Source organism: Tauraco erythrolophus, chromosome 8 (assembly GCF_009769465.1).
Source record: "Tauraco erythrolophus isolate bTauEry1 chromosome 8, bTauEry1.pri, whole genome shotgun sequence".
Taxonomy (NCBI): domain Eukaryota; kingdom Metazoa; phylum Chordata; class Aves; order Musophagiformes; family Musophagidae; genus Tauraco; species Tauraco erythrolophus.
This window is the reverse complement of record NC_141472.1, coordinates 10055327-10077562: the sequence shown is the minus strand read 5'-3', so window position 1 is coordinate 10077562 and position 22236 is coordinate 10055327. Positions and strand designations below refer to the sequence as shown.

General features: G+C 40.5%; 1 protein-coding gene across 1 annotated transcript in view; it reads left to right on the top strand.

Annotated features, from left to right (window-relative positions):
- Positions 1–18039, top strand: part of STAT4 (signal transducer and activator of transcription 4) — a 38902-nt gene extending 20863 nt beyond the window's left edge. The window contains exons 8-23 of the mRNA XM_009989202.2: positions 964–1122; positions 2053–2145; positions 3000–3059; positions 4468–4485; positions 4565–4658; positions 5474–5518; positions 8316–8399; positions 9182–9280; positions 10291–10426; positions 11549–11598; positions 12380–12474; positions 12917–13053; positions 13436–13627; positions 14790–14856; positions 15359–15467; positions 17791–18039. Coding sequence (XP_009987504.1) covers positions 964–1122; positions 2053–2145; positions 3000–3059; positions 4468–4485; positions 4565–4658; positions 5474–5518; positions 8316–8399; positions 9182–9280; positions 10291–10426; positions 11549–11598; positions 12380–12474; positions 12917–13053; positions 13436–13627; positions 14790–14856; positions 15359–15467; positions 17791–17817 — 1465 coding nt within the window. The 3' untranslated portion in view covers positions 17818–18039. The remainder of the gene's footprint in view (positions 1–963; positions 1123–2052; positions 2146–2999; positions 3060–4467; positions 4486–4564; positions 4659–5473; positions 5519–8315; positions 8400–9181; positions 9281–10290; positions 10427–11548; positions 11599–12379; positions 12475–12916; positions 13054–13435; positions 13628–14789; positions 14857–15358; positions 15468–17790) is intronic.
- Positions 18040–22236: the final 4197 nt, after the last annotated feature.

Here is a 22236-nt window from a genome sequence, read left to right as displayed (position 1 = left end):
CAGTTGTTCCGGATACATGATACATACCCTCTCGGGAGTTTTGCTTGAGTAAGAACTGTGCTGACTGAGTTTGTCACTGAGGACAGTGGGAGTTTTGTCTAGGCAGGAGCTGGGTAGACACTTTATGCTTTGACTCACTAGGTACATCACCCCTCCAGACTTCAAACTACACAGGGATTGAATGGCAGTAGTCTCTGTGGTGTCAGCTCTGAAGGTGATGGCAAAGAAAATAGCATTATATTTGAAAAGATAATGCAGCCAGAGAATGTCAATGCCCTGGTCATTTCTCTCCCGTCAAACTTCTCTTCTGGAAAACGTGAAGTAAAAAGTAAGAAATAAAAAAGGAAGGAAAACAACCAAGAACCTTTTTAGGTTTGAAGGAAAAAGTATTTTCTGCCGTTTTTTGTGTGGGTTTTTTTTTTTCCCCACTGAAGTATTTTTTTTTCCAATGAAGATATTAAAAATAGCTTTTAAAAAAATGTGATTTTATATGCGCATACCCTATTAAACTTTAGCAAAGGTGTTTGGGTTCAATACTTCTTATTGTTTTTACATATCCTCAGTCTTGGTAACTCATTCACTTTATATAAATATTATCCTTTTAAAAAGTACATTTTGCAAAACTACCGAGCTGTAGGAAAGAATTGAAATTGGCGCAAGCACCCTGCATGTAAAACATCAGAAGCGCGTATGTATTTCTTCCAAATGATCACAGACAGCGTTGCATTGCTGTTGATGAGGCCTGTTGCGTCAATATTTATCTTTGAAAATGAAGTAGGTAATTTGCCTGGTGTATTTATATACTCCTGTAAACAAAAGATGAATGGACGTGAGTTTGGATAAAGCTAGAAAGCACCAATCGGTACCGATTCCGATTTCCTTGAGCAAGAACTTCAGTAGCCGTTATGTTCTAAGAAATGCTTTGCGTGAAGGATTGCAAACTAATCTTCTGTCTTGCTGTAGTTTTACGCTGTTGGCAGAGAGCCTCTTTCAAGTTCGAAGGCAACTAGAAAAACTGGACGAACTGTTGACCCGACTGACTTACGATGGGGACCCTATCCCAGTGCAAAGACCTCAGCTGCTGGAAAAAGTCAACTTTCTGCTCTACAATCTTTTCCGGAAGTGCGTAAGCCGTTGTCAACCTACGTAACTTTACCTGAACTGACACAAATTTATGGGCAACAATGAAACCATATGGTTAAGAAGAAAAAAAAAGGGGGAAAAAAAATATTGAGGATCTTAAAAACTTAAAGACCAAGTTTCCAGTATAAAAAGTGTACAGCTGTCGTCAACACTCCTAGAAGCTGAAGGTGCCAGGCAGCTTCTCGTGTGTGGCAGTTAAGGATTTGTGATCAAGTTCTGACTCAATATGAACACACAAAATCCACTTATTTCAGTAGGAGTCAAGTACATACTGCTGAGAAAAGTTGTGGTTGTTTTGGGTTTTTTTTTGTGGGTGTTTTTTTTTTTTAAAGTGGCAGGTGCTAGTTTGTTCATTGTCTTTCCTCTTCCCCACAAAGACCTTCTTTCCCCCCATCCCAATTCACCCTTCTATTAAGATATAAAATATTATCCTCATTCGTTTTGCCTTTTGTACTAGCTATACTAGAGATATACCACAAGTGCCTGACTGAAAGCAAAACATGGTCAATTGAGGTTTTTTTTTATAAAAAATGAAAAAAAGATGAAATGATTGTTTAATTTTATTGGAGGCAAGCTCAGTGTATTTTCATACTCTGGTTCTAATAAAAGTCTCAATCTTCCAGACTGTTATCAGCCTGATATTTTAGGACTATGGAATTTGTTTTGTTTTGATTTTTAATGTATCCCAAATATCTGTTTCTTATGGAAACAATTCAACAACAATTAACAGCTCAAGTTAGACCACTGGATCATTTTAGGAACTGGGAGTTAGAATACGTACCTCCCACTTCAGTATCTGTAGAGAACCAAGTCTCTAAGAGATACCAGCACTTCCCCCCCCCAACCCATACAGCTGTTTTGTTTATGCATATTCCTAACAATCTATCTGTTTCACTTCTTTTCACACAGTTCATTTGTGGTTGAAAGGCAGCCCTGCATGCCAACACATCCCCAGAGGCCAATGGTTCTTAAAACGTTAATACAGTTCACTGTTAAATTAAGGTAAGGAAAGGAAATCTGAGATAAACTCCTTCATTTGCATACTGCACTTTATCCTAGGAGAATCTAGAAAGCAAAGCAGACCAACTTGTGTTAGAGATCCTTGTGACTCCAGGGAGAATTTTCTGGAACAGGGATATAAAGGCCACAGAATCTGTCACTTGTAATAAGCGGCAATAAAGAGTAAACCAACGTGAGGAAGAAAGGCAGATTGTGGCCCGAAGTCAGCACCTTCAGGGGTTCTGTATGCATTGAACTCCTGGTTTAATGACTTTGCAAACTGAATAAATAACGATCCACATCATACAAGCCAACATCAGAATAACTCAGAGCCACTTTTGCACGTAGGAAAGAGAAACTTCTGCATTTCAAGGGGCTCTGGTGAATCAGTGACAAGTTCTTTCTCTCCCACTTGCTCCTTTGCCTGACTTTGTGGAAAGAGTGAAGATTGGAGATGAACTCACATCTCCTTTCCACCTCGCAGCAAAAAGAATGCGTGGAGGGCTGGGGATGTGGAAAGGGTACACAAAGGAAAGTACACATACAGCGATAGTGTGCTCACTGATTATACAAATCCATCTCCTAATTATTACCTCTTTGTTGTCTCTCTAGCCATCCCCTCAGACACATACTAACTTTTCCATATACTAGCAGGGAGGGTAGAACACCTGCCACTGGACAGCTCAGCTCCTCTTTTTGAGTATACAACCCTGTAATCATGATATAATCCTAGATGCCTAATCTGTTCTCAGATTATAATAATTTCATATACTTCAGTGTGGAGCTACTGGTCTCTGATGTTTTCTGGTGAAAAATTTATTCTGTTAATATTCACTTTTACATTTTCTGTTTTGAAGGTTGCTAATTAAATTGCCAGAGCTGAACTACCAGATCAGAGTGAAAGCAACTATTGACAAGTAAGAAACTTTAAAGTAAAGATATTCTCCCTCTCCCTACAGAGACTACACAGGTTTTTCAGTTGCTACCCTATCTGATTTAGAAATTGCTCTAAAAGGGGAAAAAAAAAAAAACAAACCAAAACAAAACCACAAAAGAACATTTAAAATATCAAGGTAAAGCTTTAGTTTTTTTAACATGGAAGATTTCTTTGTCCTTTTTTTATTTGTCTAATTGATATTTTCAAATTGAGGGAAGAAGATTTGTTTAAGATTTGTTTCAGGACTTAGATGAAATTCATCAGTCTGAAATAGTATCATCACACAAAAACTTCAAATCAAACTGTATTGCATTTATGGGATAGTTAGCTTTGAAACACCACTTATCTCTGCTTGCATTAATAGGCCCAGTACCTTCAATGCAGCTGCTCCAAGTAGTACATGAAGCTTGTGCTTGCAAAGCTAGTGCTTTAATTAGTGACTGTGGCAGCTTACAGAGCTTTACTCCGGCCTGAAATTAAGACTGCTGCATTAACTCCTCCTTTCTAAGGTGTTTGATTCTCCTTCATGTTCCCATTATTTATTACAGCAGTCTCAAACAAACAAGATCCCCACTTTCTTTGGTTAATTATAATTTCCTAAGCAAAAAGCATCTCCGAGCCTGTCTATACTACGTTTGGGAAAACAGCGTTAATGCTGCCTGGAGTATTTCTGTTTGAGTTGATGCACCTTCTCCCAGCAAGGTGTGTTATATTTTGAGCAATACTTGGCACTGTAGTGCAAGCTTGGTTACAGATAGATCAGGGCACCGTGGCATGATAAAACATGGGGCAGAAGACCTGCTGTCAAGGTACGATTTCAAAATCAGCAAAGGTCATCCAAGTCCTCACCGCCCACCAGCCCCAGGTACCGGCTGCCTCCCTTCTGGCTGTTGTGCTTTTGCAGGCCCCTAAAAACCACCTTGACCACCCAGACACAAGAGTTGGCCTAAAAGAAGGAGGGAAAATACCCAGTGAGGAAGGAGCAGGAGAGAAGCCAGGACTGTTTCTCTCAAAAGCTGTGTGCTGTCCAATTTGCTGCTGTGCACATGTTCTCCCAGTACACCATGAGCTATTTACACAGGCTTGTATTGTCCCAGAACACAGGCATGCAGGCAATTACTGCAGCTTTGAATACCCACACATCATTCCAACGGCAGGAAAAAAGCTAGAAAAAAATATACTGCTTGCATCTGATCGGACGCGGAAGTCTAACTGGGCAGTACAAATTTCAGTTCTTTAGTTTAAAAATTGCAGTTATATTGGTCACACAAATCAATGTTGGCAAGGCAAAATCTACTATCTCAAGACATGTTTCTCAGTACAAGTTATGGCCTACACATTTACTGATTCACCATCTGTTCCCTCCCTCTGCCCCTCTTCTATTTTAGGAATGTTTCAACTGTAAGGTAAGAAAATAAAATACCATATTTCTTAAATTATCCAACGCTGTATTATTTGAGTACGTAAGTGTAATGTCCTCCGTAGCAATCGTAGATTTGTTCTGTGTGGAACGCACGTGAAAGCGATGAACATGGATGAATCCGCAAACGGAAGCCTGTCAGTAGAATTTCGACATTTGGTAAGTTTGACTGCTTTTTTCCTGTAGTGCACCTCTGGTAAAGAAATAAAAGATTCTTTAAAAACTATGCAGGGAGAATTGTATTACTGTCAAGTCTACACTCATTTTCTTTTTCCTTATACAGAAAGTTTACTCCTAGAACCTCCTTATCCCATTCCATACTTATATGTTCTATAAAATAAGACTATACATTTTCACAGAGATGACAAAGCAAATCCTAATTTAATGCCATAAAAGGAAAAGACCAATCATGCGGAATTACACAGCTTCTCAGAAACTGAGTTTTGTTAAAAAAAACACCACCAAAACCAAACCAAACAAAAAACCAAACCCAAACCACATCACCATTGTCTAGGGGAAGCATATAATTGAATGCTTACACCTGGTTGAAATGAATGCCTGCGCTAGCTGTCTTTTGAGAGACTCTCGTACTGCTTCTGTAACTTCTCTAATATCCCAGTGAGTCATACCCCTCACCTCTGCTATTTTTTTTTGGCTTAACAACAGATGCAACGCACCGGTGCAGTTTGGATTGGAGATCAACAGTCTTTAGCTCTTTTTTGTATTATACACTTCACACGCACCCTCATTAACGCTTCGTTACATAGTTTCTTGAAAAAATTCTTTAAAAATATCAAAAACTATCTGCTGAATAGACTTTTCAATGCATAGTGTCAGAGCCTTTATTATAGTGCACTTGTGTGTTGTAAATAAAATCCTTATTTTACTAAGAACATCACGGTTACAAATGATGTTCTTTATATGTACTTGTCTATTGTTTCCTTGGCACATAACTATTGTTTTGCTTTACACAGCAACCCAAAGAAATGAAATCAAGTGCTGGAAGCAAAGGAAATGAGGTTTGTGCATTTATTTTACATGTTATTTTTGATTACTCTCACAAGCATTTCAGATTGGATTTTATTTAAATCAAAGAGCAACCATATGTGGTTAGATTTTTAACTATATATTATCCTTATAATAAGTATAGGACCCAATTATTATGTGACAGTATAAGTACAATGAGAACTTTTCAGAACGACTCAGAAATTTTAATTACATGCCTTAAATTTGCATATTAAAAAAGTTAACATAGAAGGTAGGATGTAATAATCTGAATGTATGTATTCCTCTTTAAGGCTGCATTTTTGGTCATTTACATTTGGAAAAAAAAAAACAACATTTTTTGAGTGTTTTGTTGAAACAATTTTTCCTATAGCAACGGTTCTTTAAATATACATCCTGTTGCCAAGTATACAGAGTGAGGACATAACTCTATTTGCATCACAGAAGTTTGCGTGCCTCAACCTGGACCAAAAGCTGCTGCGTTTGCCAGGGCTCGTCCAAAGCCGGTCGTAGGTTCCCCTCTTGTGGCGACACTGTACCGTGACACGTTGGCCCTAACAAACCCCCGGGTGCTTTGCAGCGCCCAGATTCCAGGGACATGCACACACCACCCGGCATGTAAAGAGAAAAGGTACTGCGAGTGTGGAGCAGCTGAAAATTCATACATTCTTGCACACAACCTCTAGGGTGGCCGTGGACCATCACCATAAATTTAGCACTGCTATTTAACAAAAGAAAAGGCTGCAGATAAATCTCGGACCGAGGCAAGAGTTGGAAGCTTGCAGCCAACGATACAGCCTCTGCCAATGCTACCAGAACAACCAGTGTCTCCCAAGGGAACTGAAGTCGTAAGATGCTCTTACGAATGCCATCTCCTTACCTAGGAGGTGAAATAGCCTAGACTGGTTTAGGGTATCTCTGTAACAGTGTAATTTTTTGCACTGAAAGTGCTAGTGGCAAGTTTCAAAAAAAAAAAACAAACAAACAAAAAAATCACTCATATCACAGCCCAAGTAGAAGAAGTTATTACAAGCAGTCTTTACATACAAAGCAAAGGTGCGATTAGCATGGAGGATTTTAACCAAAAAACCTAAAGCAGAAGGTACTTGAGCACCCTTCACACCGTGTTTCTGAACGGAATAACTTGCAACCTGATTAGCAAGACTGAAACGCAAGGCTCGCCTCCCATTTCTTTGCTACTTACAAAGTCGTTTGCATCAAGACAAGCAAATGCAGAAATGTAGGTGCTCTACTTTTGGTAGCATTTTACTCCCACTTCCACACATTGTGCCTTTACAACTAGATAAAATACAGGGCTGTGGAGAATTAGGACAGCAGAGCTGTTCACTGCTCACTGGTTCCCTCAAACAGAGCTTCTCCTTGGTCAAACCACAATCAGCGAAATCATTATTAGCATGAACAAATTTTTTGATTAACAGTGACAATAATAATTTAAAAACTTGGTTTGCTTACAGGATGTGTAGTAAGCCGAGAGTGTAGTTGTTCAGTATGACTTGCCACATAAAAAAGAGGGGAAGCTCTCTATATTTGAGGTTTGTCCTTTCATGCAGATGTTTGGGGTTTTTTTGCCTAGATAATTTTTCCATAATAAAAACCCAAGTTTTTGCAAAAATCATAACAGGAGGGAGGGAGAAGGGGAGTGTCATCAACCCTTTTCAACTTTGTGTGAGCAATACAGGTTGAGTTGGATTGATTCTACCTGTATTAAAGCATTTGAGCTCATTTAATGGTCAAGTATTTCATGTAAAAGCCTTCAGCTCTAAGCTGGATTTTCCCTTTGCAACACAGATTTATTTTTCACATGCCTGAGGATCTCCTGTGGGCTCAGCCTCTCATTTATATAGTAACTTTTGTTGCAGTGTCCTGTATGAAGCATTATCTCCAAGGAATAATTTTATTTTGCATTGACTGAAAGAGGAGTATTTCAGTAAATGGAAAGATTTTGATTTGGGATTTTTTATTTTCTTTTCTTAAAAATCTGACAAAACAAATATGTGATGGAAGAAAAAAAAAGAAAAAATCAGGAAAAGGACAAATAGATTTTGATACTTCAACTTCTGGGGATTTAAATGTATTTCAAAAGATCTGTTTCCGAAGGGGCAGATTCGGATCTTTACAGAACTATGTCCATTTATAATCAAAACAAAACGCTTGTACTACAAACTTTAAGCAACTATGACAAACAGATTTTATTTTTCTCTTTTTTTTTTTTTTTCCAAGAAAAACTTGAGTTTTTTAATACCAGATTTACTTTGGATTTAAGATTTAGGTCTCTACTTCTTCAACTAGTACCATCTAAGTACACTGACAACAAACCTGTTGTAAGATGGGGACCTACTTGCCATTAAAGCCACGGCTTTTTGTTTAGTTTCTAGTCTGTTTCTCCTTGAAGTTTAACATCTCTGTTTAAATTAAGACTGTCAATCAGTAAAGATACTTGAGGAAAAGTTGGAGACTACCAGACAAAAAATAATCTGTTAACTTCTCCTGCATGACACTGTTTAAAAGCAACGTTTTAAACAAATTAAAAGCAAAAGTTAAAAGTTGAGGAGTGTTGCTTTAACAGCAGCAAGGGGTTTTTTTTTAGATTCATCAGGAAAACACACCCGTTCTGGACTAATTTAATGTCAGTGTTTAACAAAGTAATTATTTCCTTCATTTCAGTCTTTTCCTGCTCTACTTGTACATTAGATACATTGTTTTCTTTCAAAGTTGTGTCTTTGCTAAAACAGCACTAAATGCCAGCTAAACAGTGCTAAATTCAGTTTTCTAACCTGCGTACTCCCTCAGGGCCCTCACATGGTGACCGAGGAACTGCACTCCATCAGCTTCGAAACACAGGTCTGCCTGTATGGATTGACTATAAATTTGGAAGTGAGTATTCTAGCCAGATTTCCTAGGGCAGGAATAAAAAGCATTTTCCAGCAGCTTATGTGGAAACAACCGTGTGGAGCCAGACCGCAGGTCCGTCTATCCTAGATTTTGTCTTCAGCAATAACCACAAGCAGACACAAGATTCCTAGAACTTCTGGACAGCAAGGAGCATGCACAGGTTTACAGCAACATTTCTAGCCCTTCTCTTCAGAAGCTCATATACTGGCTCTCAGGGTAATTTTGTTACGCTATGCAAAGGTAACGCATCTTACTAAGCAAACACCGTAGGATCCACTGAAGTCAGAGACAAAATCCATTCACAAAATCCATGTTCAGTGGCAGGCGCATCCCTCTATTAAGCAGTATAAATTAACACATTAGAGAAAGTCCGTGATGTCCACAGTGAGTCAAAGGCTAAGGACATCTCTGTGGACCTAAAACAGACATTCAGAGCATCTTCTAGTGATAAAGACTGCCACAAATCACTCTTTGGGCTGCAGGCTGCCATGCCCACACAGGTGCCATGCAGCTACAGCTAGGCTTTCTGTCTAGGTCCAGCTAACCAAGTCCCGAACACCCTCTGAAATGCCACTTCTCTCTTGGAGTGCAAGCTAGGCATCTGTAACCAACAGTTGGTCCTGCTCCACAGGCTCAAGAACAGTATTTTGAGAGGTGGAGGAACAAAAGAGGAAGGAAGAGGGGGCTAAAAGAAGACAAAGTGTAACACAGCACTAACACTTTCCTTAGCAGCATTTACTTACTGCGTTCGTTCTTTCCACCAGACCAGCTCCTTGCCTGTGGTGATGATTTCCAATGTCAGCCAACTACCCAACGCGTGGGCTTCTATTATTTGGTACAATCTATCAACCAACGATCCTCAGGTGGGTCTTCAGTATGCACATACTGACTTTCTGCACTTCCACATTTCTATTATTTGGTTATCAAATATATTCATAAAAAGGCTGCGTTTCCCTCTTAAACTGGTCTTATTTTTCTCATGTACACTGTTATAAACATCATACTTTAAAATTTTTGGCTTTTCCTGTTGTTCCCTGCCCAGATATAAAATGATATGCATATTTAGCCTTCCTTTTCATAGGCTAAAGTAGTCGTTCTTAAACTAAGGAAACATGGTAGCCCTTCTCCACAGCTTTTCTAGTCTGAATTTGTCTTTTTTGGATGCGCTTGACCAAAACTGTACTTAGTACAAAATAATTCCACTAGTACAATTCAAAACTGTCAAAGTAGGTGTATAGGTGGGTCTGCAGTGTACTTAAGCACTGCTTTCCCTCATGCATTTTATAGGAGCTAGTGCTTTCTGTGGAGAAGATCTTGAGTCTCAGGTAGGACCTTCTAGTGGCTCTAACCACGAGCTAAAGCAGAATCATTCTTTCTCAGGCTCCTGCTGGCTCAGCACATATTTTAGGTTCAGCCACTGTTACTGCATTTGTAGATTGTGGAATAGTGCCATCAGTAGCTCTCAGGCTTTCAGTCAGGGATTAGTGGCAGTCACGTAGATGTTTGGAGGAGAGAAAGGGTAAGATAGGCACACCCCATGCACAACGGCAGGGCAGCTGACCAGCTGCCTGGACTTCCATGATACTAGGAGAAGCAGAGCAAGGTATTTTGTCTTCCAAGATGCACACAGACTCTCGCGGTCTCTAGTAGCACCCCCTTCCCTCCCCTTGCAGCTGCCCTTACAGGCACCCAGGCAGACCTTGCTGGGTGGCTGCAAGTGGGAGTGCCAGCACGTACTTACGCCAACGCGTGCCCCACACACCTCATTTATAACTCTTCTGGATCCTGCTCAAGTACTTGCAGCCTTCTTTTACTGCCTATAGTGTATTTCAGGGTTGCTAACTGTCTAAACAAAGCACTAATTCTGTTGCAGAATTTGTCTTTCTTCAACAATCCCCCTGCTGCCACTTTAAGTCAGCTCTTAGAAGTACTGAGCTGGCAATTTTCATCGTATGTCGGTCGTGGACTCAATTCTGAGCAGCTCAACATGCTGGCAGAGAAACTTACGGGTAAGATCATAGAAATATACAGATTTTATTTTCTTTGGGGCTCTTATATTTGATAGTCACGGGTAATGACTTCAAGCGTGACCTTCACTTCCAGAGCTGACTGCAAAAATGCCACAATGACATTTTTTCTCTTTAAAGAAAAACACACGTCAGCTTATTCTTACCACAAAGCAATTCAACTTCTGAACTTCCAGGCTGCTAAACTGAAGAAAGAGGGCATCAGAGTCACACTGAACTGTGATGTTATTTTGTTTCCTTAGCAAGTAATTATCTCATGCATCTGAAAACAAGAGGAAGGGTTTTTTGCTTGCTTATGGGGTTTGGTTTGGGTTTTGTTTCATTTTAGCTACCCATCCTTGTGGGTCTGTTTTGTTCTGGGACCCATCCTTCACTAGTGACAGCATAGCAAAGAGGCCCTGTAACTTCAACGAGATGAACTATTGAACACTTGGATCTGACTGTCCCCCAGAAGGGAGAGGCTTTAGGGAAAGCTGGCAGAAGAAAGGAAAGCCTTAACTGTTTCTGGAGAAGAAACAATTGTAAAATATACTGTAAGCTGTAAGGAACTCCAAGCTGAGGGTGTAACGATACCTCTACTGCCAGGCAAGAGCAAAAGCACTTGTCAAAGACAGGGGAAACGTTTATTTCTTTCAAAGCTAGGAAGCGAAGATTGGTTCCCCTGGCTAACAGCCACTTTTTTCTGATGGTTTCTTAGAGGTTTCTTGCTTAGTGGAGGCAGTGGAGTTGAGAGGTGCCATTGTAAATCAGCAAGAATCATAAGAAAAAATAAATTGTCTTAAAATACGGAAGCTCAAGATAGAGTGAAGGCCAAGAGAAGTAACACTGGGGCTAAAATCTGAAACTGAGCACATAGTGTTGCAGAAATGAAGTCCCAGGCCACTTTAGGCAAATATTCTCAAAACCACCATTTTCAGCTCCTTCAAAAAGATACAGAAAAACTGATCTACAGGCCCTTAACATGCTCCTCTCAATCCCTCTCCAAGTCTGGAGGTACTGTACTACCCCCACAACTCTACAGATATCAAGCTGTATCTATTTCAAAACTTCAGAGAAATAGACTCACTTTTTTTTTTTTTTTTTTTTTTTTATCCTCTTTCTCAGGACAAGTCAGTTACAATGATTATCAACTCTCCTGGGCAAAGTTCTGCAAGGTACAGTTCTGAAAGTAAAACTAGACTCTTCTTGCTGTGAACACCCACACGCGTGCCTAACGCCATCGCCCTGATGCTACTGAAAAGATTCCCACTTGTAGCCCAGCACAATCATATTCATTGTAAAAATTTAAATAGGAAAATAATATTTCCAGAAGCTTCAAGTTTAGGCTCAGAGATCTACTTAGTTACATTGTTACAGAGATCAGAAGCAGTCATTGTAATGTGCCCTATATATTTCTGTAAATGATTAATAGATTGTGCTATCAAAGCATACGATACATTTTTCATAAAGCATACGGTAAATTTTTTCATATGCTTAGTTGTGACCTAAATTATTTCAAGTCAGTCGATGTATTGAGTAACTTTGATGAGGAACGGAAAAGTCATCGAGAAAGACAGACAAACCCATTTTATTCACCTTAACTATGTTATTTAAACACATACAGAACCTTGGAAGGAAGTTCAAGTTTCTCATCATCATTTCCTCTCAAACTGTGATTTCATAACTAGGAAGAAACAACAAATGTGATTTTTTTTCCTTGAAAAATGAGGTGCTTCCAATGCATATCTTAAAAAATCAATTGCTTTTGTGTCATGCTGAGAGATGTTAATCAAAATAGCATTTCACATTTGTCACTCTCACTTCAACAATTCTTAAGAAACTGAGATATCCATGTCATATGGATGTTGGGTTACAACACTCTCACAATTGTCTTCTTGTGTGTGTTGTTTTTGTTTATGTTTTGTGTTGTGGTTTGTCTTTTTTTTTAACCATTAGGAACATTTGCCTGGAAAGTCTTTTACCTTTTGGGTTTGGCTTGAAGCCATCCTGGACTTAATTAAAAAACACATTCTTCCTCTTTGGATTGATGGGTGAGCAACAAGGAAACAGCTGTATATTGATCTCCCTCTGCTATGTCTGTTTTCTTTACTAATCTCAGTTATAGCTATGCAAAAGAGAATTTGCAAAGAGTTCAGTACTTCCAACTCCCTCTTCCCATTTATAACTTTTTGAAATTTTGGCCAAAAGGTAACACCACTAAATCTCTTAGAAATGCAGGTTTAGATCTATTTATCAGATGTGTCAGTGTACAGTCACATACTGTGATAAATTTCATCATGCTTCATCATACTTTGACCTCAATATCATACTCCACATGTAATTCACATAAAGCTTTTGTCATCATTTCAAGACCTGACAAAGCTTTTGTAACCAGCTTTTAACATCTATGTACAGTTTGGCCAGATGCGTTACACAGATTGAAGTTTGTATTTTTTTCCAAAAGCCAACCCATTATTTCCTGTTACGCTTCAGGTATGTAATGGGATTTGTAAGCAAAGAGAAGGAACGAATTTTGCTCAAAGACAAGACACCAGGAACATTTTTATTGAGGTTTAGTGAAAGCAATCTGGGTGGAATTACCTTTACTTGGGTGGATCAGTTAGAAAATGGTAAGTATAATTTTAAGAAAATAACATAAACCGCAAACTTTGTAATACAAGATCCATGGTTTAAAAGTAAAATTCACGTGCATCGTGTCTTAGTATGGTTTTGGGCAAGATACAAGTATCATATTTACTGAAACACAAACCAAAACTCTGAAAGTCTACCTCTCAGTTCTTTATTAACCATATACCTTCATTAGGAGCTGTACCTGCTTACTGCAGGCTTTAAATTTGTTTCCACATGTGCAGATGCTAAAGATACTAACACAGGTAGGAACAGGTAGAACCCCCACCAGAGTAAACTGCAAAAGAAAGGCAAAACCATGTTCCAACTGCAGATGCGGATCTACCAGTTATCGGCGGTTACGGTGCCTTTGTATTTTCACAGGAGACGTAACGTTTCATTCGGTGGAACCCTATAACAAAGGTCGCTTATCTGCACTGCCTTTTGCCGACATACTGCGCGATTACAAAGTCATTATGGCAGACAACGTTCCTGAAAACCCTTTGAAGTATCTGTATCCAGACATTCCCAAAGATAAGGCCTTCGGCAAACACTACAGCTGTCAACCAAACGAAGGTTGGGCTCCATTTCTGTATTCACCCTTTCCGCAAAGCAGCTGCAAAGTCAAGAGGCAATTCGAGGAACAAGGAGGGAGGAGGAAGGGAAGAGGCTAAGATGCCTCCTTTATTCGGCGTCTTCAAGAGAACTGTTATAACGTGTGTCTGTCATTTAGACAGCTTCATTTTGTAAATATATCCCTGGCTTTAGAGGTTACATTGGAAGTAATGACAACAATATTTAAAAGAACATAAGAAATAGATCTTAGGGTAGAAAGAGTCAGAAAATTAGGATTTTTTTTTCCTGACTGATGCATGACAAAAATCAGTGCTTGGATGTTCAAATGAGATGGAACGGAAAAATCATCCTGCTTATCAGTTTCATAATTGTGTTACACTGTAGCATGCTGTCTCTTTAATTTCAAGGAAATTCTGTGTTTTCCAAACGTCTTGGAAGACTTACTTTATTCCAGCAGTATAACTCCTGGCAACTACACTGGAAAACACAAAAAGGCTAGATGAAAATGGCTCCAAATACGTTCAGGCCCATGCTCACTCTTGTCCAAGTTATGAGACAGGCTGTTTTCAGATCAAACTCTTTCAAAAAAGCCCTCAGCGCCTTGATTTTTTTAAGAGATAATACACGTTCTTCTAGACTTTCTGTATAAAAGGTTATGATTCCATTTGAACTCAAATTCCTACACTACTCAAAAATATTTAGAGGCTACAAACATTTTTCCTCTTCATTTTAATTCAGTGGACTTCACCTAATGCTCCAGCCCTCTAAAAATTTATGTATATGCTTAATTTCATGCAAAAGACATTGCTGAAGGCGTATCTGTAGAGACAGAGCTCCACACAAGCATTTGCAGACCTGAAATGTGGAGGCTCAGAAGCACCAAGCTGGGATTTGCTTTTGAAGCCCCGACTCTTTCATCAGTTACTGTAACAGATTCTGAGATGGGGATGCATGGCAAGGGAGCACAGCCAATTGTGCAACTAAGACCTGAACTCAAAGACTCATGTCAGGAATTCCCCTCGTTTTTGTGGCTGCTTATCTAAGCATAAACAGGGACATTTCTTTTTTTTGATATATTATGGTCTGCAGCACTTAAAGCAGATAATCAATTTTGAATATATATTACTAGGCAATATGTAATTTCTCTAATATTTATTTTTAGTCTCAAAGCCCTCAGATGGAGGAGGCAAAGGTTATGTTCCTTCCGTATTTATCCCAGTCTCCAAAATGTAAGTACCCTTACAGACATATTACCCTGCAAATGTTACTTTTCTTAAATTTACATACCATTTCAAAGTTTTCCCTGATCCCCTTTCCCCTTTCAAATAGTCTGGGATAGCAACACATTGCACGTTTTTATCTGGCCAAGGACTGCTAAAGACAAGAAAGGGAAGTAAAGAACTCGACTTCTGCAGTGCTCTTCCCATCCATGTGGCAAAACATTTTAAAAATTAAATGCAGACTTTATGGTACTCTGATGTACTGTCTTTTGCTGTCTTCTTTTTCTCTCCAGCAGCTGATACTAGTCACGTTTATCCTCTCTTCCCTTGGTCCTGTCTCCTACATTTTCAAACATATACCAGGTTGTTGGCACATGCTTACAGGGCCACCAGCAAGGCCAAGTACAGGCTTAACCAACTTAAACATCACCATGCTCCAGTGCTGTGCATCAAGTTAGAGGGATCTAGGTTGCTTTTAAGATTATTTTTGTCGTTTTTGTCTTTTTTTAAGCTTAAATGATTCTACAGATCCACATTCTCCATCAGACCTTCTTCCAATGTCTCCAAGTGTTTATGCTGTGCTGAGAGAACACCTGAGCCCCACGGTGATCGAAACTGCCGTATGTTGTGAACTTTTCCATTCATAAGTTAATACTAAGCAAACGGGTCATGTACAGCACACGTGCTGGTTATAAAAAGGCCGCTTGTACAATTCTGAAAAAAATCAGAGCTTTCATCACTTGTGTACTACTTTCTGAAACAATGGTGCACACTTTTCCTATTCTGAATGGGACAGGATGCTGCAAGCATACTCAGCAGCACTGCGTTATGTGAAGCTGTCTGACCCCCTGGCCAGCGAACGATGAACGTCATAATTGAAAGATCTCGGAGTTCTTGCACAAACAAAGCAATTACACTAATTCTGTAGACAGCACAAAGGACTTGACTTGCTCAGGGAAGCTGCACACGGAACACACAAATTTCCGACTTGGCAAACTTCCCTAACACTTCAGTGCTGCAAGTTTCTACGTGGGGTACCAAAGTAAGAAATTCAAAGTCAACTAAAACATTTTTAGCAAATAAAACTAATGTTCACTGAGTATATAGAAAGATTGGGGAAAACGCCGTATCAATGTCCTATTAAAAATATTTTCCTCTTTTACTTACTGACTAGAAATTGCATTCTAAATCATCGTGATTTAGAGAATCATAGAATACCAGGTTGGAAGGGATGTCAAGGATCATCTAGTCCAACCTTTCTTGGCAAAAGCACGGTCTAGACAAGATGGCCCAGCTTTAAAGTGTCCAATGTTAGGGAATCCACCACTTCCCTGGGGAGACTATTCCAATTGTTCTCATAGTGAAAGATTTTCCACTTGTGTCCAATCATAATCTCCCCAGGAGCACTTAGAGCACTGATGTATATACCCACTGGGGATTTGTCCGGCAGGCTTCTGTCAGGAAACACAGCAGTGGTTTGGCTTTAAAAACTTTAAAAGAAAACCTCCTTTTTTAACACGAGCTCTTAGTTTTCTGTGTGTTCAGTGATTTATGATCTTAAAATGGATCTGTCAACTCCCCCTGAAATTCCTCTTTGTAAACATTCCTCCTCACCCACAAACAGAACAAAACTAAACGAGAATCCTAACTGTTGATGATATGAAGCACAGTTAAAACTTTGTATACAAATAGAAGAGTTCTTTAACATACACCAAGCTGAAGGTAGGTTCAAGAGCAAAATATCATACTTTGGCTTCTTTTTTTCTGCAATGGTGCTCATGACAAACTAGTTCTTCAGCTAAAAACTGAAATACTAGTCTGAATGAAAATTCTGCGTTAAAACTTACGACACCCAATCTGAGATGTGTCTCCACTCGTTTGTGGTTTGGTTTATACATATGAAAGACAGTTCTGACCTTCTAAACTGCATTTGTGAACTACGTATGCATTTGCATTTCAAAGTTTCAGCAGCGAGAAGAACAGTTGGCTTCACTTTTGTTTATCATCAGGCTCCAAACGTTTTTGGTTTCTATTAGCATGGACAGCAATTCTCAGACCAGCTCTGTCCAGAGCTTCCAAAGCAGCCATGATCATCACCATCTTTTGGGGTCATAACTGCACAAAAATAACGTGTTTGGTGATGAACTAGGAGAGTCACATACAATCATATTGTGGTTTGTAAAGGTACTAAAGAAGCGATTCAGTGCTGCTAGATGGTAGGTAGGTTTCTGGAGGCTCTTGCTAGAAATGTTTTCAAGTTTTGTTAGAAATCAGGGGAGAAGTAAGTTTTGGAAGATTTTTAAAGAATTCCTTCCTTCCTTTTTTCATTCTATTTACCTTGCTAAATGGGAATGAGGAAAACACGGAATTTTTTTCTTTATCAACCCAAATTCATACAATATAATCTACCCTGGGGAAGAGCTGGCTAAGTATAGTAAGCAGACAATCTGCATTATTAAAGCAACACTTCTCCTTCAACAAGATGCCAATAAAAAGCAGCACGTGAGATGCAGAGAACAAGTGTGAAACGTGCAGCAGGACAAAATATCTCACAAGTCAGTAAGTCAGTCTTAGCAAGATATACTTTCCACAGTCTTGCTGAATTCCCATTTCCCCCCTCTCCAGGTTCCCTTACCATCAGGAAAACAAAGACTCCAGTAAGAACCATGCTACATGTATCATAGGCTGCAAGAACCACAAGAGTTCATATAAAAATATCTTATCATTTTTATAGCAACTGTTTCCCACACAGTGTTTTTTAATGGGCATTCCTGTATTTTGTAAAGAACCAGAAACAGAATCCTCAGATCCTTACCCAGTTTGTACTACATTGTCAAAATGACACTGTAGTTACCTTGAGCCAGAGAAGGTTTCATCTGCAGTTATTTCTGAAGGCACAGCAGTAACTGCCATGAGACTAATCTTTTCCTTCTTTTCTTCTAGCTGAGTTCTCCTTACTCAACTGACTGAAGTTCACATACTGGAAAAATTAGTAATCGCATGAACACTGGATGGGTTAAGGATGAAGTAATTTTTTTTGGTCATCTTTGTAAATCAGCATTTCCTGGAAACAATTTTAATCTTATTCTCAGGCCTCTTTCCATTATCAATACCATGCAAAACAGGATTCTTCTCCCTAGGGATCACAAACAGCTCCTGCAAGTCAGAATTGCTGTCCTCACTGATAAAAGACCAAATCTTTTCTGGCTTGGAGGTCATTTGACTTCAGTGGTGTCCAGCATGGATAAATTTTTCTTGCAGAATTAACGTCCATAGAATTGCTGTAAACACAAGAGTATAACAAAATGTTTTGCTTCCGAGAGTAGCATATAAGGATAACTAAAGACATTAACATGTTTGGGGAAATTAGGGTTTATTATGTTAAAATGTTTCTGTTTATCACCTTGTATACCATTGGTTTAGCTTCTATTTTAAAGTGAAGATTCTCATCCCTCCGAGTTCAAATGTGCTGTAAGTGTCCGGGGTTTGCTTGTTTTCCAAAAGACAAACAACCTTCAGCATAGATTTTTATCTGCCAGCACAGCACAAGCTGTGGAAGGAAGGCAGGCAGGCAGCAAGGCTGGGAAGAGAAGGGAGTTCTGGAAAGGAAACAGACACAAAACTTACAGCATCAAAAAGGCCGTCTCTATTTTGCCGCTGGAAGAGAGGGTGAGGAAAACTTACTCCTCTCACAAAATAGTTGCAGAAGTGAATCTATTTGTGCATGAAGCTCCAGATACTACAGCAAGTACTATCAGAAAGTCTACAAAGAAAATCCCTGATCTGACAAAGTTTGGATAGTAGCTGGTAAATGCAGACTGAGAAGCACAGTTTTTAAAAAGTTACTGAAGAGCTGCAGTGTTTGCTGGCAACTGGCAATTTGTGCCAATTTGACAATATCACATGCCTGTCAGAGACTCAGTTAATAAGCAGAATAACTCGTTTTTATATAAGTGGTAAATTGCCTTTTTAAAATATTCTTTTTTTCTTCTTTCAGGAGCTGTTTAGTGCTGGGTTTGGGTTGTTTGGTTTTGTTGTTGCTATTTTTCCTCCCAATACTATCCCTGAAAATTCGTTAATGGAATAATAAACAGGCAATTCCAAAGCCACTGCATTTCATGTATGCAGGCTCATTCAAGATTTAATTCTTGTCTGCAGAATATATGGTTAAAGCATGCAAAGTTCTTAAAATACACATGAGCACTTGGGCATTTGCACCTTATACTTTTCTTGAGTGGGTACAAATTAGACATACAGAATGAAAACATAACCTCCTTGAATCAATAAGATCTGGATTTTACTTTCATTTCTCCTTTTTTACTTGCTCCTCTCTCCCATACTATTGACGTCAGTTGAAAGCAAGTGAATGGAAAGAGAGTAACAAGATACTTCTGTGATGCACAGGAGCAGATTTTAAACAAATGAACGTGGCTGTTCATTATTCTGAGTGATTCAAAGCAAGCTGCAGATAGTAAGTCATTTTCTCTCAGAAAACATCATGTATAAATAATTTTCCAGAACAACAACAGCAACTGTGTATATAGTTTGGTAACATCTGTAATTTATATGACCAGTATGAATAAAAACAGATTTTGGCTTAAAGCTGGATAGCTGGACTTTTGCATAATTTTTTCAATAATAACAAAAACAGAGACTTGCCATCTTTTTGTTGAGCTCAAGTCTGAACTAGAAGCAGTAACACAGACTTCTAACACCACAAATGTAACTTCACCTCCCATCAGCTATTGCATGCCTTTTCATTCTAACCTGTTCTCAACAATCTTAATACAAACACAAAATGGGAGGCACCCTCTACTTTTGACTATCTAAACCTCATGAGAAGTACTGTAAAAAAAAGTCCAGACATGGCACATCAATCGATCTCTCTCCTTCCACCCTGCTCCGCATGCAATGCAAGTTTTCAGGACTCAAGTCTTAACTTGAACTCAACATATTTTGTGTTACTGAATAGCACTGTCACTCAGGTTTTGGCATTCTGTTTTAAAACAATAGTAGAAACTGTATTTTGCAAGGGGTAAGATTAACGCTGAATTGAAAGGCATATGATTTCAGACCGGTTTGCTGCTTTAAAAGAACATTGGAGTCATATTCTGTAAGATAAATGTATATAACCTGAGCTTTCTTCCATAAAAAAAACCACAAACCCACAAACAAGAATTTTGTCCTTATGCCACTGAGTAAGAATAGGGTTCTCTAGCAAAACGATGGGTGGGGGAGGGGGCAGACACAAGAAAAACATGCTGAAAGGGGTGCTGCAGATACTGCCAGAAGAAATGAAACATCTGCTTTGAAGTACTTATACTAACAGGGCTTGTGCTTTCACTGTGTTTTGCAGCAGCAAAGTCAAAAATAACAGGGAAAAAAAAAAAAATCACGTAATTGTTCTGTGCCCTGTGTCTTGCTGTGTCACTGTAATAATTTTAATTCAACAAATGTAAAAACTGTCTTGTTACCTTCTACTATAGCTTTTATTTATAGCCACCACCTTTATATCCACTACTCAGTAGAATTTCATGCCATGAAATTTACCAAACAGACTTTCTATATACTTGTTTCTTCCACAGGCTAAGAAACATCTCCTCCATCTGAGGAGAGAGGGGGATACAAAAGATACCAAAAAGGATCCAAGTATCCCAGAGAACTGCACCAAAGTCCAGACTTTAATTCTTCCAGTCTTTGTTGATGCTTCATACACGACACAGGAATGAACAAGATCGTGCATGTCCAAGTAACAGTGTCCCAGCAAACAAGACCATTGGAAGAAAGACAACATGAAAGAAAGGGAAGTCATAGAATGGTTAGGGCTGGAAGGGACCTTCAAAGGTCATCTAGTCCACCCCCCCTGCAAGGAACAGGGATATCTCCAACTAGATCAGGTTGCTCAGGGCCTCGTCCAACCTGGCCTTGAACATCTCCAGGGATGGAGCATCCACCACCTCTCTGGGCAACCTGTTCCAGTGTTCTACAACTCTCATGGTAAAAAATTTTTTCCTAATATCCAATCTGAATCTACCTCCCTCTATTTTAAAACCATTACCCCTTGTCCTATCACAACTGGCCCTCCTGAACAGCCTCTCCCCATCTTTCTTGTAGGCCCCCTTGAGGTACTGGAAGACCGCTATAAGGTCACCCTGGAGCCTCCTCTTCTCCAGGCTGACCAGCCCCAACTCTTTCAGCCTGTCCTCATAGGAAAGGTGCTCCAGCCCTCTTATCATCTTCGTGGCCCTCCTCTGGACCCTCTCCAACTGGTCCATGTCCTTCTTATGTTGGGGGCTCCAGAACTGGACACAATACTCCAAGTGAGGTCTCATGAGGGCAGAGTAGAGGGGGAGAATCACCTCCCTCGACCTGCTGGCCACACTCCTCTTGATGCAGCCCAGGATACTCGGAAGAAAATTCTCAACTGACAAAACGCCAGGAACGATTAAAACACTCAGCCACCTGCAGTTTATAAGCACTCTTAAAGTTTCTGTATCTTCGATGGAAACCTGGGTTACAGTTCATAAACTAACAACCACAGTCCCTGAGACCGGCTGCTCCGCTGAGGCAAACCGGACGCCGCAGGAGCCGCCGCCCAGCGTGCGGCCAGGCCGGCGGAGGGCAGGGCAGGGCAGGGCAGGGCGAGGCGGGCCGGGCCGGGCCGCCGCAGGTTTCGCTTTCGCCTTCCCCTCAGCCGGCCCTTTCTGGGTCCCCGCCGCCTTTCCCCGAAGTCACGTGGTGCGGCTGTTCCCGCCCGGCGCTCCCCCTCCCGCCGCCAGCCGCGCCTGCGCACTACGCCCGGCGCTGGAGGCGGGCTCCCTGTGGCGAGCGGGACGCGGCACCCGCGGGCACCGTTGGGCCGTTCCCGTGAAACGGCTCCCGGAGCCGTACCCGCGAGGCGAGAGGAGGAGGGGAATGGTGCCAGCAGCAGCGTCGGGAGCTGCGCGTCAGGGGGTGAACACCCAGTAGCCAAACCTGTCGCTTCTTCTCAGGCTGCCGCCACGCCGGGCAGCTGGCCGTCCTTGGCTGCTGCCGGGAAGCCGCTCGCTGGGCTTTACGCTTCGGAGCCTTTCCTTCTGGGACAAAAGGAGTTACCTCCTAACGGCCCTCATTCCTGACAGGGCCACCAGAGCTGCACCGCCTGCCTGCCGCGCTTTGCTTCCACCTGTCACACCTGCTCGCGCATCCTACTTCTCAAAACATCCTCTAGCTCCTTCTCGGCAGCTGCACGTTCTCTCACACGTTTCCAGACTTCTCACGCTCCCAACGCTGCTTGGGAAAGCCAGAAGCCCACAGAAACGGAGGCTGTCCCCAGGGACGGTGCTCACTCTATTTCTGCTTCGCCTGTTTATTGCCACCATCGCCGCGCTGCTGGGCAGCCTTTTCTTA